Consider the following 26859-nt stretch of genomic DNA (forward strand, 5'->3'; position numbering starts at 1 on the left):
GTCAACTTCCTCCCCTCTCCCGCTTCTCCAGCCCTCTGCCACCTTCGTCGGGTGTACCACACTCCTGTACCCCTCCTCTGAAAACCTTCAAAAGTGCAAGCCTGCTCCACTTAGCTAACCTCAACTCTCGCTCTGCCGTCAAACACTCCTCTGACATCTGCCACCTCCTTGAAGATCTCGGCCTAGACGTCCTCGCTCTCACCGAGACGCGATTCAGTGCCAGCTATGTCACAAGTTTTGACACTCTCCTCCATGAGGGCTACAAGATCCTCTCTAAGCTCAGGCCTTAACTGGCCAGGGGGCGGAGTTGCTCCGACCTTCCCCGAGTGGGTCCCTACTACTACCATACCCGCTCATGCCTACCCCTCTTTCGAATGGCTTATCTGCAGACTTGGTATCTCTCCTGGACTCTAGCCACCATCTACAGGCACCCTGTCCAGGTCTCTGACTTCCTCTCTGAATGGGCTGACCTCACCACTTCTTTCCTTCCCTCCCCCTCCTCCCCAATGCTTCTCCCCCTCAAAGACTTCAATATTCACGTCGAAGCCCCGGATGTGGCATCTGCTCTCTTCTGCAACTTCTCTTGACTCTCTTTCCCTCTCCATTCTTCCCTCCGGTCCGAAGCATTCAGCCCCATCTCCAACCCTCTGTTGTATACTCAAGTAAAAGCACCCAGATACCTCCAGGTTTGGTGCGCTTTATCATCAAATAAACTAAACCCTCATTACTCTTCTCTCCGGGTCTGATCATGCTCTCCTTCCAGTCACCTGGACCTTTTGGGTGCCCCGGCTGAGCCCCCGTCTGCACTGCCAGCTTCCTTCTCTGTCATTCAACCTATGAACCGAGTGTCAGTCGCCGCTTTTGCCGCCACCTTCATTCCCCCGCCTTCTCCTACCACTGGCTCTCACTCAGACAATGCCCTTACTAACCTTCAACTCTCCGGACATCCTTGCCCGTCATGAGGATCCAAAAGTGCAGAGCATAAGTGGCAGGCCTCGAGCACATACTCTGACAAACTGGCCTGCTGCCTGCTCCAAAGGCAATACAGACTACATTTTCTCAAAGAAAAGGGCCTATATCCAAGGCCGCATCTCTGCGGCCACTAACAACACGGCTGAACTTTTTAAAAATCTGCAAGGAACTCACCAACCCTACTGCAGTCTCCACCTCTCCTCTGCCTTCCCTGGCCTCTCACTTCATTTCTAAAACTCAGGACACCTTGTCCTAACTCCTTTGCTCCTCACCCTTCTCCCTCACCCACTCTCAGGCATCCCTTGGCCCCCCTCTCCCCTCCAAAAATACCTCCCTGCTAGAGACTTTCGGTCGTCTAGCTCTAACTTACTGCCGATCAGATGCTTTTCCAAGCAGAGAGTGAGGGGTAGATCGCTCTCATCTGCAGGTGCCTCCCTCTGGAATGGTCTCGCTGCCCCTCTCAGACTTGAGCCAGATCTCCTTAAGTTACAGAAGCTTCTCAAGACCTTCCTTTTCTCTTCTTCCTTCCCTCTCCCTCTCCCCAGCTAATGTCCCTGTCTGCTTCTTGACTGGCTGCCTGGTTTCTCAGAGTCTTCAGGGCACCAGGCCCCCCCATTCCAGCCTACCCCTGCACTCGGTCTCTCCGGACCACCCACACCCTTCCTCCTGCACTTGCCTGGCTGGATCTGCATCCTTATTGCACTCCCAGCCCCTTACCTCTCACTTCCCGTCCGTCCTGACCAGCACCACCCTCTCCCCTGCACTTCACTTACTGCAGTTACACATTCCGAATGTAATGAGGCCTAGTAGGATTGTTTTTGTCCTGCCTGTCCCCCCACCCTCTTGTGTTGTTGCGCCTCGAAACACATTGTTTATAGGCGCAGTATAAATACCCAATAAATAAATATGCAGAGGGAAAGCAGCAAAAAGAAAAGCTTTCCTAACAAAGCTGCCCAGGTAGACAGATTTTAGGAGGCCACCCTAGTTATAGTGAACAGGGGAACTCCGAGATTAGCCAAACCCAATCACCCTAAGTGCGGAGAGTGGTAAAGGCTTCGTCTCGGGAGAAAATGAAGGGTCGGGGGGTCCACAATATGTCCATATAGAGAAGCGCATAATAAGTGATATAATATGGCATTTGTAACTCGCCTGTACACAAGTGTTTCAAGGCGCGACGAGGCAAGGGAAGGTGAAACAGAGGGAAGACAGAAACAACAATCCTACTAGGCCAGGTATCATTCAGATTGCGCAAGTGCATGGGAAGGGGGAAAGTGCGGTGAGAGGGGACAGTGCAGTACATGGGATAATAGACTAAATAAACAATAAGTAAAAGGTACGGCCAGCTGGTGGAAAGTGCATGGGTAAGTGCAGACATCAGGTGTCAAGTGCTGGTAGTGGGACTGTAGGGATACTGAAAACAGTACCCAAGTGCGGGGGTTGCCAGGAAGGCAGCGCAGGTGTGCAACTGGCGGGGGAGGGGACCTGGGCCCGAGATCGGAGGGTGGCCAGGTAACCAGTGCAGTTTCAGCCATGAATTTCAGCAGGGGAGAGGAGGAGAGAAAGCAGAAGCAAAGAGAAAGGTTTTGAGGTGCTTCTGGATCCGGAGATGATTCTCCTCAAGTTTCAAGGAGGCAGGGAGGCTGTTCCAGAGGGAGGCCCCAGCCGAAGAAAGATCTACCACCAATTAATTGCTTGGAGAAGCGACTGACCCTGAGGGAGTTGGAGGCGGGTGAGCGAAGAGCTTGCGATGGAAGATATTTAGGAAGAGAGAGTTGAAGGTATTGAGGCCCCAGAAGGCCTTGTGGACAATGCAGAGGGTTTTGAACTTAATCCAAACAGCCACTGGGAGCCAGTGCAGAGATTTCAGTATGGGAGAGATAGGATCCCTGGGCTTGAGGCCAAGGACAAGTCTCGCAATCCTGTTCTGGATAAGTTGCGGAGGGCGGAGAGTAGAAGCAGGCAGATGTAGAAAGAGGCTGTTGCAATAGTCCAACCTAGAGAGAACCACAGCTCTTGAGACAGTGAGCTTCTGGGGGAAGGAGAGGAAAGGAAGAATACCTCTGAGGAGGTGCAGTTGGTAGTGTGACTTCTTAGAGACATCAGAGATGTGAGGAGAGAAGTAGAGTGTGGAGTCGAAGGTGACCCCAAAGTTTTTAGCCTCACAGGTGGCAGCAGGAAGATGGCCAAGAGAGGCCGGCCAGAGAGGGACAGGAAAGGAGGGAGCGCGTGTGCCGATGAGGAGAATCTCAGTCCTACTGGCATTAAGGCAGTTATCATTGGCGGCACACCACTCCTGTATGGTGGACAGTCAGAAATGAGAGAGGGAGAAGAGGTGGCTGAAGGTAGCCTGAAAATGAGCTGAGTGTCATCCGCATAGCATTGGAAGATGGGACAGAGCGCGGCAATGCAGTGGACAAGAAGTGCCAGGTATTGGTTGAACAGCCAGGGAGAGAGGTTAGACCGCTGGGGAACAACACAGGTAGAGAGAGAGACAGAGGAGAGGAAGGACCCAAGTTCAATTTAGAACGGTAAGTACTAAATACTATAGAAATGAAATAAGCAGATAGTAACATCACACAATACTCTAGCAAACATATATACAGTCACTGTAGGAATACATACAATAACTTGGACAACTAAAAGAAGGTAAGTAGTGATGCAGTAGAATGAAACCAATGCACAAGAATTGTGCCGTAACTTTAGATGTCCAATCCCTATGATGTATGAGCCTTGTGCCCAAAAGTCACAAAGCTTCTTAGGAGAGGGAACTGATCTAGGAAGAGTTTTTGCGTTGATCAAGAACAAATTACTTAACTGTCAGTAATGTTCTTTCAGATGGATATTTGTGCCACAGATTCCTCATCTACGATACCCCTATTCCAGCACAGCTGGTCTCTGGAAACCTTTCCACCACAGGGGGCACAGCGTGGCTCTGTGTCGGATCTATTCGATGCCTCTAAGTGTCAGACAGGACGTCGTGCCAGCATATATAGCAGCACAACACCACATGACTTCCGCTCCTTGTTCCTCCCATGCACTGTTTAAGACTTATTTTTAAAAACGCCATTCTGACTACGTCGAAGGGCTCTGGTTTCAAGCCGTGTGTGGATTGTGGCCAGCAGATGTCAGTCTCTGTCTGCAACGGATATTCTTGTACTGCTTGGGCGAGGGCCAGGACACTGAGGATTGCGGGTCGCGTCAGTTCATTCACGCAAAGGACCTATGGGAATGGGCAGCGAAGATCTTCACGTTCGTCCCCAAGGTGAAGGGTGAGGTTCTACAGTCTTGGTCTAAGACGCATGGTGCGGATCGACGCTCCGAAGATCGTGCTGTTCTGTGCGAGAAGGAGAAGCATCGAAAGAGGTCACACTCCCGAAGTGATTGCCACTTCTTCCTTCTCAAACACAATGAGCCACAGCTCTAATAGATCCCCTGAGCAGCAGGCGCAGGTTCCTTTTCCAACCCAGTACTCCAAGATGGAGGGATGGGATAACTTCTGCCTGAAGAGGCTTGGCATCTTCTCCACGGCACCAGCAGCTCCAGTTCCAGTGCCTGTGGCGCAGGCAGCGGCGCCATCAGCTGGGGCGCCGATTGGTCCCAATGCGACCTACACACTCCCTCGACTTGGACATCATTTGACCAGCTCCCACCCCAGGTAATCCTCAGGCCACTTTCTAGCGCCTGGTGGCAAGTTGTAGGGAGAGGATACACTATAATGCATCAGTTTTCTCCTGCCTAAGAGGCATATTTATTTCCCTCTGCATCTCTGTGCTAACCTCAGTGTCTGGAATTTCACTTGCGGGGATACAGTGCCTTTTGTAAAGTACTTGGCAGCTTCACACGCAAGAATTGGTTCAGGATTTCCTTTGTGAAGTATTAATTATGCAGATCATAATGGTCCAGGGTTTTACAAGGAACTGCAGCTCACAGTGACATTATCAAATTGTTGACATTATTAATAGCCCAGCAGCCACTGTGAGGTCAGGCACACTTCCCACCTCTTAAGCACAGCTCGTCAGTTGCTTTCCGCATGGCTCCCCTGCTCTGCCGCAATGTCAAGACAAGATATCTCGGTCCACAAGGGGCAGACCCGAAAGCGTAAGTGAGGAGCTACAGTCTGGGAGCCTGCAATACTACAGAAGTTTCATAAAGAGCCTGGGCTCTGCAGTGGTAACAGGCAAATACCAGCAGCTCATAGGCATCTCAGAGTTGCCGTTCTGGTCCTCCACATGAGGGTTGAAGGGTGACATCACCTGCATAAAAAAAAAAAAAAGGGACTCGGAGTTGCATACTTGGCAGTTCAATTCAAGGAGAGGCAAAAAGAATTCTTACTTTTGATCTGTAACCAAAGCAGCTCTAAACGAATGAATGGGGAGGAGCTGTGGATTTTTGACTGGGATGAGGACTCTGCAAATCCCCACCCTTGCTACTTCCAGGTAGCTCACAGCACAAGCATAAGGACCAAAGTAGGATGGATTTCCTGTTGGCCCCATAAGCTCTTGGGAGAAGGTCAGGAAAGTGAATTTGAAACGTATGTATATTTTGCCTTGTCTTCTGGCGGTCCCATTTGTCTCTCGAGGTCATTTCGAGATAGGTAATTCAGAAAGCTGGATTTGGGCTCAGTTCCTTCTAGTGGCCAAAAGCTTTGTGGTGCCCCAAAGTGATGTACTCCAGCAGCAGGGAACGCCGAAGAAGCAACCGATCAGCACCACAACAAATCAACACCGAAAACTTACAGGAAAATAGCAGGAAGGGAGAGACCGCTCTGACACATGCAGAACCGGTGGAAGAAGCCATAAAAGGGAAGCCGTGTCCACTTACACGAAGGCCTACTCGGAGGAGCACCACACAGATACATAAGGTACGTGATTTCCCTGGCAGCCGGAAAGAGGGTGGAAACGCCAAAGCAGGAGCAGAGGTGGGGCAAGAGCAACCAGATCCCCCTCACTCCCCAAGGGCAGCTCGAGAGCAACCAGAAACACCCCCCATGGTGGGGTGAGAGCAACCGACTGCCCACCCCCAGTGTGGGGAGAGAGCATCTAGACACTCCCCCCCCTCACCCCTGCTAGGGCAGGGTAAGAGCAACCAGACTCACCCCTCCCCCCTGCCAAACCCAGAGAGCAGAGCAACCAGACCATTGCAGGGCAGGCGAGGGCAACCAGAACCCCCCCAGGGTGGTGCAAAAGCAACCAGAACCAGACCCCCCCCCCAGGCTGGGGCGAGAGCAACCGGATCCCCCTCTCCCCCCCCCAGGGTGGGGCGAGAGCAACCGGATAACACCCACCTCCCCGGGTGGGTGGGAGACTAGAGACTCCATGAATGGTGTTGGATGTACGTTCAGATCCGAGCCCTTCCCAGACTGCAAAAAATATACTAATACGTGAGAAATGCACATGACCGGGTATTGGGGCGGGTGGGGATTCCTGTGGTTATAGGTAAATAGTGTGGGGCGTGTTCATTGTAAGAACATACATAGATTTAAGGTAAACTAAGAACAAGCTTTATAAAGTGCTAGGTAGAGCCACTGCGTGCGCACACCACACATGGAACGCACAAATCCCTGTTCATTGACGAAAAACACAGAAGTGACACCATATCTGAAGGTAGGCCTGAATCCTCACAGGCCATGTTGGAAACACAGAAAGACGAGGCCTTGTGCGCAAATATTTTACCCCCACCCCATGCGAGGAAGGGAACATGTACACACACAAATGTATCCTGTTAGAGCTTTGTGAAATTAGAAAGCAATGTGAACTGCCTAATACAAGTAGGGCTGCAGCTGGTCCTGAAGAACAAACCTATGGGAGCCAGGGCTGAGGTCTTGAGCTGCCAAAAACAAAAGTTGAGATTTAGGACACCAGCGACCCCTCTCCACCCCCCCGGCCCAGGAGAATGGCCATTATATTTGAACGACCAGATAACCGTGAGCAAAACTCCTAAATGCTTCACAAATTAAACTGATAGTGCGACCTGCAGAAAACCCAGGCCTGCCCCTTGGGAGGAGCGGCTGATAAGGGTGGGAGAGGGGGGGGGGGAAGAGACCGAGGACTACAAGGCCCATGATTTGTACCAGGGAGAGCAAAGGGTGATGCCAACTCTTATAAGTGTGCGACAGGGAGGCATGGGGGAGGGGGACACCTGGGTATCTGGGATGAAAACAGTTGCGTTATTCGCAAGGACAAGACTGACCTCAAAGTTATCCATTGAGGTCATGTTGATGGTCGGGTGCACAACACATGATTAGGATTTAGGACAGGGCAGTGCTTTCAGTAACCTAACCAATCACCAAACAGTAACCCAAGGCAAAGAGATCAAAACCCACGTTTGGAGAAGTTGGAGGTGAAGAGTATGTGGCCAATGAACTGGGGGTTCATATGTAATCAGTAGTATGTATATAGGCGGCAGGCAATGAGGGTGGAGGATGAACACTGTATACCGTGTATGTCACAGATGACTGTTTTTGTAGTTATAACGTGCTGTTTGCTTTGAAGAAGAGAGTTCTGCGGCAGTGGACTTATAATAACCTGTCACCATATATATTCGTACACAACAAAAGCTCTTGTTCTTCTTACAAAAGGGTGCTCCTAGCCTTCTTCCTTAGAAGAAGGTCATTTACCGTCTGGTTGTTGGAGGTTTACCCTACAATGAGTAAAAACTAGGAGGCAGTTGGATGGAGAAGAGACCCCACAGGTTCCCTGGAGGGTACGCTGAGAAGGCCTGATCTGGACTTACGATCCAGGAGGTCCCCAAAGTGAAAAGAAGACCAGAGAATAGGCCAAAGTCACTGGCCATGCAGGGAGAAAATGACGGACCAAAGACTGATAAGTAACCCAAGGAGGAGAAGTTGGGAGAAACACTTGCTGGTTCCTTAGCTGGAACTGTGTATAGGCAAGAGGCCATTCACTGATTTATGCAAATTATGGTGGGGTCAGAAACCAGCCAGCATTCCATCATTTAAGTAAATGACCATACTTTATGAAGTTATTTTTAGTGGTTTTCTGGACGGCAGACTGATAATTTTGTAAAACAACCAGCCCATTTAGACACATTTTCTTTAAGGAATAGAGCAGAGAAACAAATAGATACTATTGTAGGATTTTGTATTCAAATAAAGAACCAGGTTACCCAAAAAGCCATATTGTCCATCTCCTGATACTGACTTACCACAAAGGGTTACACATTCTACAGGATCCCCAGAGCAGGGCATTATCGTTAATGGGGCTCATCATTAAATGCTTTATAGGATCTTTCTTCTTGGGGTCAGGGCAGAACCAGGCAATTTATCAAATGGTTACCACATACCAAATAGCTAAAACTTATTTTCTGATGACAAAATGGGTTTAAGGGCTTGTGCCACAAGCATGTCAAGCTATAGTGGTTTAAGGGTTTGCACCTTTTCTATAATCCCAGTAACCTTATTTGCAGGTTGGCAGGCTGTAAAGGCTCTATATGGTTGGAGTGTCAAGAGCTCCAATGTTGATGTCAAAAGAGCTCTCCGATATCCACTTGTATACCCCTCTTTAAGAAATGTAGGAAGTCCACCCTCAAACTCCTCCAATGGATGGTTTGCTCCTAGTGAGCCATTTCTTAATCAGATCCTTGATCCAAACCCCAGTGGGGTTCCCTGCCGCTAAAGAAACTAATGAAAGTGTCAGGACTCCAAAACTAAAATGCTCAGTCCTTGTCATGTCCAAAGAAAACCTACTTCTGCCTCCAACACTAATATACTGCTACAACTGTGCAAGGAATGACTTTCAAATAAACAGTGCTCTTGGTGTTCTCAGTAAACGGAAAAGTCTCCAGGATAGCTGGTAATAAAGTGATGCAAAATAATGTTCAAAAATAGCAATTAGCAAGTTCCAAAGCTAGGGTGATGCTCCTTTCCTCTAGGTTTATTATTATTCCAAGACACTGAACAGCACACAAAATGTTCTCTTGTATTCCCAGTCCTTCAATTCCCCCTAACTTGGCATACTCCTCTAGCAAGTATGGGTTTCACTTTATCAATTCCAGAGTCTTTGTCCTCCTGGTTTCCAATCTTCTAGGTGGGAGCGAGTCCCAGGCTCAAAAAGGTGATCCTTGTAATATGTCTCTTCCACTGGCTCCCACACCCACCTGGCTTTAGACTTTGGTTTCTGATGTGAGTGCAGGTCCCAGACTCTCACAGGTCTGATGCCCCTTGGTTCACTCTCCTGCCAAGTATGCAACTCCAGAGTCCCAGACCCTTTGCTTCTCATTTGCTTCTTCGGGTGCGAGTGATGACATGCAATACTTACCGTACAAGCATTTCTGATGATTGTATCTGCTTAGATTTACATGCTGTGCATATAGTCCGACATCCAGTGGTCACTGCAGAGTATTGCATCTCGTCTTTCGAGAATCGAAAGGGGATGTCGACATGGGCGTGCCTATAACACTATCCCTATCGTGACATGTAGTGTACCCAAAATCCCTCAAGCGTCGAGGTCCCGCTGATTGTATTATTTCTGCCATGAGGGAGCCTTATGACTATTGTGAGTGAGTACAAAAAAGAGGTCTATGTTCCTTCCATCCGAGCGGGGCAGAAGGGTGGACGCATGTAAATCTAAGCAGATACAATCATCAGAAATGCTGTTACGGTAAGTAATGCATGTCTTCTGGTGCCTTTTAATCTGCTTAGAATCACATGCTATGCATAGACTAGCAAGCAGTACCCGGAGTTGGAGGTGGTTTGTGAGAAGGAACAGTAGTAAAAAGATGTCTTAGTACTGCTTGTCCCACCTGAGAATCAGACCTAGAGTGAGTGTCTAGGCCATAGTGTTTTGAAAAGGTGTGTACAGAACTCCAGGTTGCCGCTTTACAAATGGACTCAAGGGGAACATTTGCAATGAATGCTATTGAAGCCCCAGTGTCTCGAGCAGAATGTGCTCTAGGCTTGAAGGGCAGTTCTCTCTTAGCACGAGTGAAGAAGAGTGTGATGCATTTGATAATCCACCTAGAGATAGTGGATTTGGAGACCGCATCCCCTTCTCTTTCTGCTGCCACTGAAACAAACAACTGATTGTTTTTCTTAGTGGTTGAGTTCTTTACATGTAAAACATGACTGCTATGCGTACATGAAGTGTGTGCAGGCTTATTTCTCCCATGCTTGAAGGGCTTTGAAAGAACGTTGGTAGTTCTAGGGATTGGTTCACATGGAACTTGGAAATTAATTTAGGCGCAAAGCTAGTGTGAGTGCGTATAACCACCTTATCTCTGTGAACTGTTACAAAGGGGTCTAGGACTGAGAGCGCTTGTAGTTCACTTACTCTCCTAATAGAGGTAATAGCTATTAAAAAGGCAGTCTTATAGGTGAGATCTTTAACACTCACTTTATGCATGGGCTCGAAAGGAGGCCCCATGAGTCTAGTCAACACCACGTTTAAGTCCCATCCGGGAGCTGGGTTAGAAATGGGAGGGTGAATTTTCTTCACTCCCTCCATGAAAGCCTTAGTAACTGGTATTTTCCACCACAACACTTTCTGTTGTGATGTAGTGTAGGCTGAAAGCACAGCTAAGTGAACCTTTAGAGAGATAAAGACCAGGCCAGAGTCAAGTAAATGAGTCAGGTACAAACAAATATGTGTGGGAGAGCAGTTAATATGGTTAATGCTCTTTGAGTTGCACCAGATGACAAACTGTTTCCACTTACTGGAATAGCAATCCAGAGTATGTCCATACATCTTTGGGGGAGCTGCAGGTGCCCAAACTCTGACTTCAGGAGCCAGGCCGCTAAGTTCAATGTCTGCGGGCATGGGTGAAGTCTCTCTCCTCTGTCTTGCGACATGTTGTACGGGCAAGGCAGTTTCACTGGAGGAGATAGAGACATCTCCATCAGATGAGCGAAGCAGGTTTGCGGGTCCACATGGGGGCCAACAGTATCATCGTGACTGGTTCCTGGTGCACCTTGTGCACCATCTTGTTGAGTAGGGGATTCTGGTGAAAAGCGTAAATACATTTCCCTGACCATGTTATCCAGAAACCGTTTCCCTTGGATCGGTTCTGGGGGTACTTGGAGGCATAATCTTGGCATTGAGCGTTCTCCAGAGTTGTGAACAGGTCGATCTCTGGAAAGCCCCATTCTGCAAAAACGTTGGAGACCTTGTCTTTGTGTAATCACCATTCGTACTCCATTGGTAGTGGGACATTTTTGCTGAGTATGTCTGCCAGAAGATTGAGTTCCCCTGGAACATGTTGTGACAATAGGAACATGTGTTTGACAGCCCACTTCCAAATGTTCTGGGACAGTTTGTATAGCCCTGGAGAATGAGTGCCCCCCTGTTTGTTTACATAGTACATCGCCGTGGTGCTGTCTGTGAGGATCAGGACCGTCTTTCCTTGCAGCTGTGTCTGGAAAGCTTTTAGTGTGTTCAACACTGCTAACAGTTCCAACAGGTTTATGTGGTTGGATGCTATGTCTGACGACCAAACACTGTGCGCTGTTTGTTGAAGCAGGTGAGCTCCCCATTCTTTGAGGGATGTGTCTGTAGTTAGAGTGGCCTCCACTGCGGGGGTGGTGAAGGATTTCCCCTTCAAGAGGTTTTCCCTCAACCATCACCGTAGGAAGAGATTGAGGGCTGGCGAGACAACCACTAGATCGTCCCATTGTCCGCTAGCCTGACACCACTGGCTGTTGAGCCACTCCTGCATTGGACGAATGCTCAAACGCGTATGAGGAACAAAGTAAATACATGACACCATCATTCCTAACAGTGGCATAGCTTTGTGTACCGTCACCTCTCGACTGGCTATATATTGAGGGATTTGAAACAGCATGTTTTGGACCCTCTCGTTGGAGGGGAAGACCAGGCCGTCCTTTGTTCGAATTAGAGCCCCTAGGAACTGCTTGACCTGACTGGGGTCTAGGCTGGATTTTTTCTCGTTGATCGAGAATCCCAGACTGAATAATCTATCGTTCTTTGGGTATTTGACAGACAGGTTTCATAAGAGTCCCCTGTTATGAGCCAGTCGTCGAGGTAAGGATAAAACGGGATGGATTGCCTGTGCAGGTATGCAGCTGCCACCGCCAGTATCTTTGTAAATACCCTTGGCGCGGATGCTATGCCGAAGGGTAGTACCTTTAACTGATCGTGATTGTCTTGTATCATGAATATGAGGTATTTTCTGTGCGCTGGCAACATTGAAACATGAAAGTATGCATCTTTCATGTCCAGTGTTGCCATGTAATCTCCCTGTGAGAGCAGGGGAATTACTTCCTGCAGAGTGACCATGCAGAACTTTTGTGGCTTTACAAATTTGTTTGCTGGGCGCAGATCTAATACAGGGCGCATGGTTAGATCCTTTTTGGGTACAAGGAAGTACACTAAATAAATACCTTCTGTTACCTGTGACAGAGGTACGACCTCTATGGCTCCCTTTTCTTGTAGTGTCACAACTTCCTTAAGGATACGCTGATGGTTTGGTGTCAGAAGTCTTGCTCGTTGAGATCTCAACGTTGGGGACCGGTTGAACTCTATACAGTACCCGTGGGCCACAGTCTGTAGCACCCACTGGTCTGTAGTTATCCCCTCCCATACCTGAAGGAACGATGTTAACCGGCCCCCGACTGGGGAGGCATGGGAGAGGACCCGAATCTTCAGGCATTTGAACCCGAGGTCGGGGAGCCTCTGGGGGTAGAGTTCCGGCCCCTTCCTTTCCCACGACGCTGACCCCTCTGGGGGTACAGGGTGGTGAATCCATTGGTTCCCTGTGGAGAGGACCAATGGTTTCCCGAGGTGTACTGTTGAGGGAAGCAATGGTCACGAAAAAGCTGTCTGGACCCAGATCCTAGTCTTGTGTAATTTGGTCTAGCATCTTCAGGGTATCATGCTCCTTTTTTGCGGTCTCGAGGGCCTCGTGAACCACTCTTCCACACACGTTGGATTCTTTTAAGGGTTTATTTATAAGTGACGCTTGCGTCTCTGGCTTGAACAGTTCTCTTTAGGAGTGTGCCCTGAGCCAGAGATCAACCCGCTGTTTCAGCAGAATCCAAAGTGTTCTTAAGTATACTTTGGTTCACTTGTCTGCCCTTAGTCACCGACCGTGGTCAGGAGCAGAGTCCGTAGTAGTTCGGGAACCTCCTGTAGGCCTTCTTGTAACAAGGCCCACTGAGCATCCGCATAGCTGGCTAACAAGGTGATATTGTTGGCGACACGTGTAGAAAAAGCTGCTGCGGCTGTGACCCTCTTCCCAAGGGCATAAAGCCTTTTACCTTCTTTGTCAGCGGATGCCTCGCCGGTTGACAGAGGAACCCCTGCCTGCTTTCTTGTAGTGGTCACCGCCAGGGAGTCTGGGGTGGAGTGACCTCTGATATAAAGGGATTCTGAGGGGGAAGGCCGAAAAAGATTTTCTATCCTCAGATTAACACCTCTTGTGAGAGCAGGTGTCGATAACGAGGGAGCCAGACGCTTTTTAATCGAGTTAAGTAGAGGAATGGCCTGGCTGGCTGGTGGCTTCTCTTTAAGAATATCCTCCACAAAGTCAGCTTCAGGGACAGCTTCATCAGTGGCGATCTTGAAGTGTTCTGCTGACTTGCGCAACATGGCGTTAAACGTCATTTGATCCTCCACTGCCGAGGGCCGTCTAATGGGAGTGCTCTGGGGGGGAACCAAACACAGGGCATCAGGATCTGGTGAAGGATCTGAAGACTGCCAAGGCGGAGGGTCACCCATATCCAGGTTTTCCCCTCACCCCTCTATGGGATCATGCATGTCCTCAGGATTGATGAAATGATCTTCACCCTGAGTGTCTGCAGGAATCTCTTCCTCAGTGAGGTCATATGTGTACATATCCTCTTCCTGAGAGGGGTCAAAGAGTCTTGGTAACTTTGCTACAGGTTCCAAAGGGCTCTCAACCCCTGGTCTTCTTGGAGTGGGTTGCTCTGAACGGGTAACAAATCTGTCAAGCCTCTCCATACAATTTTCAAACTTCTCCCTAGTACAAACCGAAGACCCAGAATGGTTTAGAGGTGGAAAGGGATCCTGTAAACGCTCTTCTGCCGTCAAACGTTGAGATTTTTATCTCAATGTCGAAGAAATACCTTCCTCGCCCTCCGAAAACTCCTCCCAGGGGACCAACAGAGGTGGCGTGTCCTTGTGTTTCTCTTTCGCTTTGCGCAGGATTCCGGTACTCCCCTTAGGCTATCCTTGGATTTCAACGGATCCTTGGCCTTTTCCGTAGGCCTTGGTGAATCCCCTGACTGCCGTCTATGAGAGTCGGTGGCAATAATTCTCGCTATGTTGTCAGCAACGTCCTCCGCAGACGGGAGTCACATAGCCTCGGCCTGCGATTGTGAAGGTTTCGGCGGAGCTGGTGCCTTGTCTTCGGCGGGGGCCTTGACTTTGGCGAACGCCTTCTTCAGTGGAGCTGGAACATTGTCGTTGCCGGACGCCTTCTTGCGATGCGTCTCGACGGAACCTGGAATATTCGAAATAGCGCCCTTTGGCTTTGACGGCCCGGTCGCTAGGCGCGTATGCGGCTGCAGGGAGGGCTGCCGATCTTGATGGTCAGCGGGTACCACCGGAACTTCCAGTGTACCCGTTGGCGCGGAGGTCATCTTCGTCTTGGTCGAAGAATGACTTGGGGTTGTGTGCTTAGTGCTTTGTAAATGTTAGTCTTTGTCGCCGGGGTGCATCTTCCCCATAGCAGTGGCTGAGCCGTGCCTAGCAGGGCCGGGGACAGACTAGGCGGAGTGGGAGCGCTCCGTCATAAAGGTCAACAACCTCCGGTTCTGAGGTATGTTAGTCACTATTGCCATCGTCACATTCAGTGGCTGCGGCAGCGGGAGATGACTCGGCCTTCGACATCCCGTAGGCCGCCCACCGCTTGACTCGGCGCTCCTTCAATGTTTTAGGATGGAGCAGCTTGCAAGCCGCGCAACAGAGTTCGATGTGATTGAAGGACAAGCAATGGTTACACCGTTTATGCTCATTTCTCCGAGGAAATGTGCCCTTCCATTTGGGGCAAAACCTAAATGGAGTCTTCTCCATAACTGAGGATAGGTAGAGTGACAAAGACAAAAGAAGAAAGAGGAAGGAGAGGGAAAGGTATTCTCAGATTGTACAGAAATGTCCACCCCGACCCCGCTCTCCCTACTGACTGGATCATCGTCCGTCGAAGGTCTGTTGGCTTAAATCGTCGGCAAAGATCTGGAACAGCCATCGAAGTAAGGGGCGGATAGGGTGTTCTTAAGTATTTATATAAACTATTCGACCAAAAGGTCAAAGGGACAATTGGCAATGTCTCTGACGAACTGAGCTTAAGGCGACTCTCCAATGCTGGGTGGAAAAAAACAATCTGAGGGACCTCGACGCCCGAGGGATTTTGGGTACACTACACGTCACGATAGGGAGAGTGTTACAGGCATGCCCATGTCGACGTCCCTTTTCGATTCTCGAAAGACAAGATGCAATACTCTGCAGTGACCACTGGATGTCGGACTATATGCACAGCATGTGATTCTAAGCAGATGAACAAGCATCAGAAATTAACTCTCGAGCTGCTCCGGACCCCCAACATGGTAAACCTGTGTGCCTGTTCTCTCTCTATTGACCGTTAACAGCGTTTCCCCAGCTCGTGTTGCTTGTTGAGGCTTCGGCAGCTTCCTGATGAATCGCGGGGTCTGCAGCAGTTCGGCAGCCGTCTGTCTCTGTCCGGTTGCACGTCCTGCCTTGCAAGAGGCTTGCAGGTCCCGGGGTCACCTGGAGGTAAGTATCCGCAACAACCCTGTCAGTCCTCCCTGCTCGGACGTTCGTTAGGTTTTCCTTCCCCTCGTTCCATGGCGTCACGTTCAGCTCATCTCTGCCCACGCAGTGCAGGCGTCGCACTGTGCCTACTCTGAGCATCGCTATCTCCGTGCTACACAGCTGAGCTCCTTTTGAACTCTCGCGCCAGCCAGCTGTGTTCATTTCAGCACTTGACATTGTGGAAAAGACTAGAATGCTCACTTTGTTTCCTCCAAGTGATCTTCCTCATTCCGATACTGGTTTTCCACTCTGAGGCAGGACACTCATCATTCTCTAATGAGGGAAGGTTTTCAAGTATATTAAGAATCACTAACCTTGCAACAGAGTATATTGGTTCTGCTTACAAAAGAGGGAGACAGATTATCTGAGAGAGGACGGGTTGTTCCCTCCCCACGTGACCCTCCCTCAGTGCACCACCTCCAGATGGATGGTTGTACTGTGAACGCACCACTTTAGCCCAACGGGAAAGGTCTTCCCTCTAAAGAAGAAGGGATGATATCCTCAGATTCGTAACATTTTCTTGTCAGTGAAAGAGGAAAATCTCCATCAATCCTTCAGTCAATTAGTTTCGGCAATCCACTTAAAATTAACAAAAGCACTTGGATCTTTTCTTGTTGTACTGAGAACTGGGGAGTGGACATGATGCTCACCTGGATCGGTGGATAGGGCTCTTTCGGTTGTTGTATAGGTTTTCATGCTCATCTTCAGCCTTCAGTTGTACATCAATGGGTTCTTAAACAATTCTTCAATGCAAATCTCTTGAGTTGGTATTCAACAAGAGCGTATATCTTTCAGCAAAGCCTTTGTAAGGATTGGAATCCTCAATCTCTATCTGGATTGGATGTGGCTTTTTATGTGTCAAATCTAAGGGAAGGAATTTTTTGAAACTTGGTCCTAAATTGTGGGGTTCCTGATTTAGAAGGGAGACAGGATTTTGATGTATTCCACATTTGGGTACAGCGTTACTATATTTATAGAGGTAGCCATTTGGAATGTTGCTATGTTCTCCGACTGTTTGTTTTTATTATAGTCTTCTTCTTAGCCTCAGGGTCCATGTTATTATGCATGTTACTTGACCAGCGGTAAATCATGCTCTGCATCTCTCAGTGAAAGGTCTAACTAAATCTTACTGATCACACTCATGTTTTAAGATGCCCCTCTCCCATAGTACTATTATAGGACACCCATATGGCTTTGTGCAGACATTCCTTGGAATACTCGCTTTCACAGCCTACGTACTACTGTAGCCTTACCCAGGAATGCCACTTCTTACTTTTGCCCCCTTCCATAAACACCCTTGCTCCACTGCGCCATACATACCTACCATATAATTACCCTTTCCAGAATACTTTCCACAGTCCAAGACTTCTCTAGTGTAGCCTCTGGCCAAAATAGGGCCCAGCTAGATGGGATGCATGGTTGTCCCTTAAGGGAAATACAGATACCAGGGGTTTGAAAAAAAATAATACTTTTGGGGTGTATGTTAGGTGTAGTGTTTGGGTGCGTTTTGAATGTACTAGACTGATCCATCCAGCCCATTATAGGGCTGGATGGAATGCGGAGGAAAAGAAAAAAAAGTAATTCCCCTGTACAACCCATTCCTGAGCAGGGGAGTCATTTCCCTTTCCTAAAACCTAACCCACACAAAGTAATCTTTTTTAAAAACCTAGTGTCTGCCAGTATTGCTAGGTTTTCCTAAGGGCATACATGCAGCCGATCTAGCGAGGCAGCGAGACTAGCATACACATTTTAGAATTCTCCCCCTCTTACCTCTGGTTATATCTCTAGGATGTGATTTGCAAGATCATAAAAAACCTTTTATGCCTCCAGAAATATGCCCTTTCACAAGAAATGTCTTCACTATAGTACTGCCTCTCAAAACCCATTTTATTGTTACTTGCTCCCTAGAAAAGCTACTTTCCAAAGATTTCTTGTGCCACTGATGTACCTCTTAAAAAACATCCCTTTCTACAATACCCATGCAGCTTTAAAGATACTCAAAACATTCCATAATACATTATGATTTGTGTCCTACTTTATGGGCGCTAACCTTAACCACTTACAGTACCAATCTGAACCCTCCGGAATAACTTCTTGAAGAACCTTCTCACTCTGTGCTATGCCAAGTCCAGTTCAGTAGCACCAGGACTCTGCCCCCTTAGCTTTGTATTGCTTGGGCATGGGAACAAGCGATTGTAGAAAATCCTTGCATCTCTACACCACTGTCAGGTACCCATGGAGTATCTCGGTTAAAAGGAGGCGCAGGGCTCATTTCTTTTCTGTGAAGGAGAAAGTAATTTAAATAAAAGAACTAAGGATTGAACTGTGGAGAGACTCAAGAATATAAACCTGTTTCAGCGGTCAAGACATAAAGTGAGTCTGCAGCAAACATTGACACGCGTTTTAAGTAATTGACAAAGGAAATGTGCCAGAGAAAGTTTGTGAACAGTAACTTGAACACTATTAAAGCCACTGTGGTATGAAAGACTTTGGTAAGTGAACAGAGTCTTAAAAGAAAATAAAGACTTCTCAACTAGAGTTACCTTCAAGCATTTGGTGTAGGAAGTCGGGTAATCAAGGGTAGAAGAGAGGTTATTAAGGGAGTTCCCAAGGAGGTAAAAACTGCTGCCTAACCATAGGATGTATTTATTGCAGGTCTGCTGAAAATCGGAGGTTCTGAAGTTGGGGCTTTCGGAGGAGACCAGAACTTTGTTAGTTTGTCCACTTCCCCTTTTCCCCTGGTTGGTCAGCTCAGTAGTTATAATTGAAAGATTGATGTGAGAACCGGACTAAGGGGTCTTGTCTGCTCCTGCAGGATTCAGCGCTGGGACCGGATAACCAATCACAGATATTGCCATTTACAACATTTTGATCTGGTCAACCCTTTTTTTCGAATACACACTTACAGATCATAGCACGGAGAGGAATGGTGCAGGGTGCTACTTCCAAAGTAAACAATATTTAGCTCAGCACTGTGTAACGATGCTGAACATAGTAAAAATGTAGACAAATCTAACAGGGAAAAGCGGAATGCCGGGTTATGTTTTGGTGCCTCGCCAGGAGAAAAAAAGAACCACTTTAAAACAAAACTCTAGGCAACAGTTGACCAGTCCATTCTCAACGCCCTTGCATTCTCATTGCACCGTCACAAGAATAACCACTCTCTCATTGCATCTTCCCAGAAAAACAGATTGGGGGTCAGCACTGCCTCCTCCATGTCAGAACACGCCTGCAGGTCTTACTTCACATTCACACCCATACTCTACAATGACCACTCCTGAAAATACTGCAACTCACCCACCTCCTTTATCGCAATCTCTCTCTCGAACAATCACTTTTAGATCCATCATCTCGCTCAACCTCATTACACTTCCCAGTATAACAACCGCTTGAACTGCTCATGAATCGTTGCTTCACCTTGTAAAAAGAATCCCTTCATACATAAGATCTGTACTGCACCTTCCCTTAAACAATCCCATTTCAAAGCAGTTACCTTTCATTGCAAGGTTGTTGATGTACTCCAGACCATCCGTGATGTGCACCTTCATTCGGTCTCCCTGAGCAAAGGCAAACCATTTGCAGGCCACTTCCAACATGGAGGGGTCAATTTCCACCACGTCTACATGGGACTTGGTGAAGTAGTCATGGATGAAGAGGGGCAGACTGCCTCCCCCAAGACCAATCACCAACATTGCTAAGCTGCTCCCTGAAAGAACAAAGTGTCGGTGGAACAGCATTACACACTACTTGAAAATACATTCATGTTGTCTCCCTGATCCATTTTCTAGTATCATTTACTCACCCAGCCTCTGTGTCCCTCCCACTTCTTTGTATAAACCTTATCCCAACCTCCTCCAACCTTCCCGACAATTCATGAAGATGTAAAAAAGCAAAAGAAGCTGTGTGCTTCTGTCAGCATCCTAAATTGGTTTCCACCCTATCTCCCTTCAGCTGCTTTAGGGTCATGTGGGTAATAACAAAGGCAAGCATTGACAGGATTTTCTCTGAAACAAAGGGTGGGGTGGCATTGGAATGATTGTCCCTGTCATTTTATAGGCAAGGTAAAGGCTGCATCCATTTCATAATGGGGAATCCAACAGGTTATGCGGCTGTCTTCAATAAGCAATACGAGCGAGGGCTTAACTACTTGACCTTCACAAGCACTGTGTTGCCATTCTGCAATCGAGGGCTTTGGCAATTGTCTCCAGGGAGTTTTAGCATATTATTCTACTGGGGTAAAACAGAAAGCTTGTTTCATGTCCGAGTTGTTTTCTAAATATGAGAGTCAAATCATATGCGTTTCAAGAGCAATGGGAAACATTCTGATAGCGATTAGTACTATCTTAAGTTCCTTGGACATTAGTACATAGTTAAGCCATGAACGTGGGCTTGGAGTAATGTTAGCTATCGTATAGCGCACTGCTGCATTTTACTGGCCTTTCATAAAAAACTTCAGTCCAGCATAGAATGAAAAATAAGTGTTAGCAGCACTGGCGATGCTCATGTAATCAGTTCCATCTCCACAATAGATGCTATATGTGTAATAGTTGTATACTGTGTGAGTTGCTGAGTTCAGGATATTGATGTCCGAGTGAGTAGCAAAATTATATTGCTCGGAGGAAGTAGAAATTGGCTTGAGTCTTCTTGAGAAACCCATTTAATTAGCTGTAACAGTGGATTCAGCATTACAATTATAGGAGAAAAACACCAGTGCAGTTACCACAGTACAACCTGATAAGTACAGATTCAGAAGAAACTTGTACTCTTTTGACTTTAGTGGTAGTGGATGCAAAAATGAGTGAGCATGCAGATGGTAGAGGCCGAGCTCCCATCTAAACGCCATACCTGCCAGCTGCTCTGGGTTCTTCAGAACCGCTAACCCTGCGATCATGGCCTTGTGATGTTCGCAGCAGAGGTGGCTTTTGTCTATCTCTGCATTCCTAGGAGCCAAAACATCCCCAGCAGGCATCCCTTCAGTGATTTTACGTCGATCTTTCTTCTTCTTTTTTTGAACTAATCATAATGAAAACATAAAGGTTCACATTAGTTCAGGATACTAGTTTTATCTGTTAGCACTACATTTGAAAAGCTAGCACATATTATGGAAAAAATTTATGTTTTCAAACACTTGCAAACCAATCTCTTCCTTGCCATGACACAACTAATTCAGGAATGCTCCAAAAGGGAGAGGAGCAGGGACGTGCACTATGAAAGAATGGCTAGCCTGCCTGCTAATACTAATATAGATGCTCCTGCAAATAGTGGATTTTAGAGTAAATTTAGTCCCATTGTGGAGGAGCGGAAGGAGGAAGGGCAGAAGTGACATTACCAGGTGATCCCACTATTGCTGCTGCCTTCGCTACAACCTTAAAGATTCAGACCTCAATTGGTATTAAATCTACTTTCTTCTTACGCAAATGTTTCTACATGGTCTTCTTTTAGACGAAGACTGTATTCTTCATTTGAGCATCGACAATGGCTTTCAATGAAAATATATAATATTGCATACTTTAAAAAAGTTGATCCTAGTTTTTAGGCTGCGATATTGCCAATAGAGTTAAATTTATAGCACGCATTCAAACATAACCAGACAATTTCATTCACGATGAAGTGAGAAGATGGATTTAAAGGGAAGAATGAATAATGTCTTTATAAAGCATAAGGCCCAAGGGTATCTAAGCACTCTGGAAGAGCAACAGGGAAAGGAGGGAGCTGAAAGGGGATTGTAGAAAGCATGGGGAAGACCTACTGAAATAGGAAGAGCATTCCAAAGTTTAGGGACTAACAACAAAAGAATGGAAAGGAGAAGGAGCACAAGGAAGGAGGGAGACAGTCAAGAGAAATGAAGTGAAGTGTCTGTAAAAGGAATAATATATACTATCAGAGAAGAAAGCAAAGTTCGTAGAGGTAGATCAGAGAAACATTTTTTTAAAAAAGATGTGAAAACGAAGACAGGAAAGTCAACAGAGTAGGGCTAAAGTAGGGGCAACATGAGAGCGGGGAATGCAGTACGCAGATAGGCGATTTGAAGATAGACTGAGGAAGAGTGAGCACATTTGGGCACCCAACAAGAAGAGAAAAACAGTAATCAAGACCGCAGAATACCATTTTCAGCAAAAGGGTTTTAGCAGTTACAGAAAATAAGAAATGCTTGGATTTTTTGAACATCTTCGATCTGATGGGGGCAGGAGTGAACAAGAGTAGAGGTATCTTGAGAAAAAGAGGGAAGGCTTGACGACCGCACCTAAACTACAAGAAGCAGAAAACGACAAAGAGATAATTAGGATGGAAAGTGTCAAAACCCGCCGCTCATCACCAAATAACCTGAATGGGAAAACGGCAGAGACCAGGTTTATTTCAATACAGCTGTGCAGAAAAGGATCAGAAAACCCGCATAGTATCAGCATCTAAAGAGCTTGGCCTCTGGGCACAGAAAGCTCAGGGTTTTTATACCACAGGCTTCATACATTTAGTCACTTATATTCGCAATGAACTTCCTAAAGGTACATTCTGGGGGCATCGCTTGACAGAACGTATTGAGCCAAGCATACTTTCACTCGGCCTACCCAAGTGACAAACCACATGTTCTAGCAAATCTTTCCATTACACACAATGGAACCCAACCACAGACTCCGCTTTTACACGACTGGTGTTCCAGTTCTCAGACAGTAAACCTGCCTTCATGACAAAGGGGGGCATACCTGCACCATCCTTTGTCATGTTTGCTCTTTAATATGGCCAGTTACGTGCTTTTCAACCAATAGGCATTTGTTCCGTACCACCTTTCCCTCCCTTAGCATTGCTGCAGCTCCTACATCAGTGTCCCAATGATGGTTGCCATTCAGCATGTCAGGGCACAAATATATGAGATTGCAATGGCAGATGGCCATAACATGATTGCTCGTCGAGCCAGTTCGAAAGGCAGCTTTTTCTTGATTATATATTGTTTCCACAACATAAATCTGATTTATTTATTTTTTAAACACTCACTGACTCAGCTATACTCAACCTAAGTTTCACATTTTCCGATGATATGCGATCATTTTAGTCGAATAATCATTTATGTTATACTTCAATTAGATATTATATCTAATACTGCAGACCATTTTATAATGCAACGTTTAGTTAGTGCGTCAAGTGAAAAACTTCGATCATATTCGAGACAATTTTTAGTGTGCATGCAACTGTCATTCAGAACGAACATGTGGGTACGATTTGGTGGCAAGCCTTGGCTGGGCCCTTACAAGCACACACCTCTGGCAACCGTCACTATGTGGCCAGTCTTTACTTTCCCCCGCACATTGGACCCGAGGTTGCGCTCATCCAAAGGGTCCAGTTAACATCATCCAAGATGATCCGTTTGCACGTATCTGCAACACCCTGGGAATCGGCGTGGTTAACCTCCCGTCTCTCCGACCACCCATCCCAGGTGGAACTTGGAGCCTTCTCTTGACTATAGCTCGCTCAACCTGCAGCGTTCCCCAGGGATCCAACCTATCCCCCTGGTTCTTCAACATCTACATGGCTGGCTTGGCACGTGCGATTGCCACTTTTACCTCTAACTTCCAGTGTTACACGGATGACACGCAACTATCTTTCAGGCTACCCTCAGCCACCTCCTCCTCCGCCTCCTCCTCCTCGCTCATATTTGACTGTCCGCTATTCAGTCATGCTGTGCTGCAAACGACCTCTGCCTCAATGCCAGTAAGACTGAGATTGTTCACATTGGGACCCCTGCTCCTGCTTTCCCACTTTCACTGTGGCCGGCCTCCCTTGGCCCTGCGCCCGCACCCACCTGCGAGGGAAAAAAACAGGCTATTCATAAACCTCCCAGCTTCTGCTCTGCGCCCTCTGCAACTCATCCAGAACAGAACCGAAAGACTTATCCTTGGCCTCAAGCCCAGGGACTGAATCTCTCCGGTGCTGAAATCTCTTCACTGGCTCCCCATGGCTGCAAGGCTCAAGATCAAGAACCTCTGCATTATCCACAAGGCTTTCTGGGGCCTGGGACCCACGGACCTGCAATGTTGCCTACCCAAATACTGTCCCTCATAAGCCCTCTGCTCATCTACTTCCAACCTTCTACGAGTAAGCAGATTCTCCAAGCAGAGATTTGGAGGGACATTCTTATCCTCAGCAGGTGTCTCCCTCTGGAATAGCCACGCTGCCGCCCTCCGTCTTGAGCCTGATCTTCTTAAGTTCAGGAAACTCCTCAAGACCTTCCTCTTCTCCTCTTCCTTCTCCCTCCCCCTATCCTGCCAAGTTAGCTCTGCTCTTTCCCTTTGTCCCTCCTCTTCCTTACAAATTGCTGGCTGGCTGCCTGGTGTACCTCACAGTCCCACAGGTCCTGGGCACCCCTCCCACCCCAGTCCTCTCTCGCACTTGTCTCAAGGCCCTGAACCCCACCCTCCTTCACTGCACTTAGAAATAACCCAAGAGTGGCTCTCTCTCTGCACTTACCCCAGTCTCCACCAACTGGGTGGACTTGGACCTCCCACTCCCTCTGATCGTCTGTGCACTTGCACAATCCGAACGCACCATGCTGGACGATCGTACGTCTGTTCGCTCTCGTCTTCACCCCTTAATTGCACTTGGTAAAACAGCAGAATCGTCATCAGGCCCATTAGCAGTTCCCAAATGTGAAATGTTTTATAGGCACTTGCTTTGCCTGTGCAGACTTATCATCTCAGAATTTCAAGGGCTCTGAGCGACAGTTTTTCCCATATTCCCACCCTCCTTGAGCGCTTTGAAACACTTGCCCGTGTATAGGTGCTTTATAAATAAACATTACCATACCATAGGCCTAGCTTCAGTTCAGGCATGCTAAGTACATAAACTATTCTCCCCCCGGAACACACACTTCCCAAATGTGTCAGTTGACAATTCAGTATCAGATACAACCCGCCCAGATTCTAGTACTCTGCTTGTATGTTGGTGCCCATATGCCTAAGACGGGCCACTACGCACTGAACAAACATACTCCTTCCTCAGCGCTGAATTGTTATGTTTGTAGTGAGCATGTACTCCCTATGGCATCTTGGAGTGAAGAGAAAGACAGACAGACAACTCAAGAGCTAAAAGAGTAGAATTTTAAGAAGACGATGGAAATAAAAGTGATTCTCAGCGCCTCTTAGGGCAGGAGGGGGTCCATTACACACTGTGCCAGCTGTGACCAAGAAGGCCCAACTGCCCATTCTAGACAGGTCGGAATTTAGGAACAACAACAAGGTGGGAAGTAGCTGAGTGCAGTGTCCGTTGAGGGCTATAGGGCCGAAATGTATCCTGCAGTCAGCTTCTTCATGGTAGTAAGCTCGGTGAACCAAACATAGCGATTTAAAAATGTAATCCCCTCTGCTAGCGAGAGCCAGTGAAGAGTGCTAAGTACTGGGCTGATGTGAGCCCCATAAGGGGTGGAGGTAGCAAACCAAGCAGCTGCGTTCTGTAGAAGCTGTAACCGATGTAAAAGTCCTGCAGGTTGGGCCAGGTAGAGAGCATTGCAATAGTCAATGTGACTTATGATCATTGCAGATACCACCCGAGGGCGCAGCTGTGGGGGCAAAAATGGCAGCACTTTACAGAGTATTTTAAGAAGAAAAAAATACCGGTTTTACAGGTAACACCAACCTGTGAGGCCATAGAGAGAATAGCTGAAAAGGTCATACCCAAATGTTTGATGACTGCCACAGGAATAGGCAGATTTCCCAGGTAGAAGGCCAAAAAGAAGGAACCCAAAGAGTGGGATCGGGAGGGGAACTGACCACCAAAATCTTTGGACTTGTCTGAATTGAGTTTCAGCCAGTTGTCATCCACTCACCCCTTCATGGCCCCAGGTACGCACACAGGTGCAACGACACTTAACACTGGCTAATCCAAACAGAATTGGAGTATCGGCGGCATAGGCGTAGCACTGGTAGCTCTGAGAGTGGATGAGACTAACAAGTGGCCGACCATAGATGTTGAACAACATAGGGGACAAGGCTGAGCCCTGGGGGAAAACACATGAAAGCGGGTGAGGAGAAGAGCAGAAAGGGGGTGGAAGCAAGAGAGATTGCCTCCTATCAGACAAAAATGAAAAGAACCACGCCAGGACGGGCCAGAGAGACCAGCTACGGCCATGCGGGAGAGTAAGATGAAGTGGCCCACAGTATAAAATGCGGCATGAGATCTAACATTATTAATGCCCCCACTCCACCACTATGCACCATCATGGACAGGTCATCCAGTACGGAGACTAGCACGCTCTCCGTTCCCGGCCCCAGCCGGAATCCGGACTGGAGAGGTTTAAAAAAAAAAAACAAGATGATTCAAGGAAATAAGAGAGAAGAGGGGACACCAGTGACCCCAAAGGTTTCATGAATAAAGGGAGGAGTGAGATAAGGCGATAGTTAGACAGCACCGCCATGTACAGAGGTGGCGTTTTCAGTAGTGGAATAACAATGGCTTGTTTTAAATCTACGGGAATATGACCAGATTGGCAATAAAGGTTAACTGCCTTAGCGATCCAGGAGATGATAGCAGGTGAGATGTCCTTAAATACAGCAAGGGGGATAGGGTCAGAGGGGGCAGCACTCGCTGCATTAGACATCCTCCTCCAAGAATTCCGGAACTTCAGACCAGTGGTGAACAGTGAGATTTCTGGCAAAACAGAACCCTGTGCATCCTTCCCAATGGTCCTGCAAATATCAGTGATTTTAGTGATGAAAAAAATCAGACAGTCGCAGAGGGCTTGAGTAGGCACTGTATGAGCTGAGAAACGCACCGACAAAGAGAAAGTCTTAACCACTGAGAACGGTTCCTTGGACTGATTCAGAGCAGATTACATTTTCGAGGTGAAAAAGGCTCGTTTTGCCGATTTAATGGCTGCATGATATTCCATTGAGAGTTGTCGATAGACTAATCTTTCCTAGGAATTGTAGTTAGAACACCACTTTCTTTCAGCTTGCCTAAGTTTTAAATGGATGATTTTAAGCTCTTCTGAAAACCAGGGAGCAGAGGAATGTGCTTTAGGCGTATGGATTTCACTGAAGAAATGCTATCAGCAACTTCTACCAGAGCTTTAGAAAGAAATGAAAAATCAACAGAAGAAAAGTATCGAGATCCTGCAATAATAAGACTGCAGTAGAGA

The 26859-nt window shown here is 47.4% G+C and overlaps 1 protein-coding gene across 2 annotated transcripts in view; it reads right to left on the minus strand.

The window, feature by feature from the left end:
- The window catches only part of METTL13 (methyltransferase 13, eEF1A N-terminus and K55), a 284161-nt gene that overhangs the window by 142662 nt on the left and 114640 nt on the right, over positions 1-26859 (minus strand). Inside the window, exons 5-6 of one of the 2 annotated variants that reach the window (XM_069641240.1) lie at positions 20580-20747; positions 19228-19440 (exon numbers count right to left, since the gene is read on the minus strand). The exons of the other annotated variant lie outside the window; for it this stretch is intronic. Of the exons in view, the coding sequence (XP_069497341.1) occupies positions 19228-19440; positions 20580-20747 (381 nt within the window). The remainder of the gene's footprint in view (positions 1-19227; positions 19441-20579; positions 20748-26859) is intronic. 2 annotated transcript variants of the gene reach the window in all.

This window comes from Ambystoma mexicanum, chromosome 1q, assembly GCF_040938575.1.
Source record: "Ambystoma mexicanum isolate Mex_15411 chromosome 1q, UKY_AmexF1_1, whole genome shotgun sequence".
Taxonomy (NCBI): Eukaryota; Metazoa; Chordata; class Amphibia; order Caudata; family Ambystomatidae; genus Ambystoma; species Ambystoma mexicanum.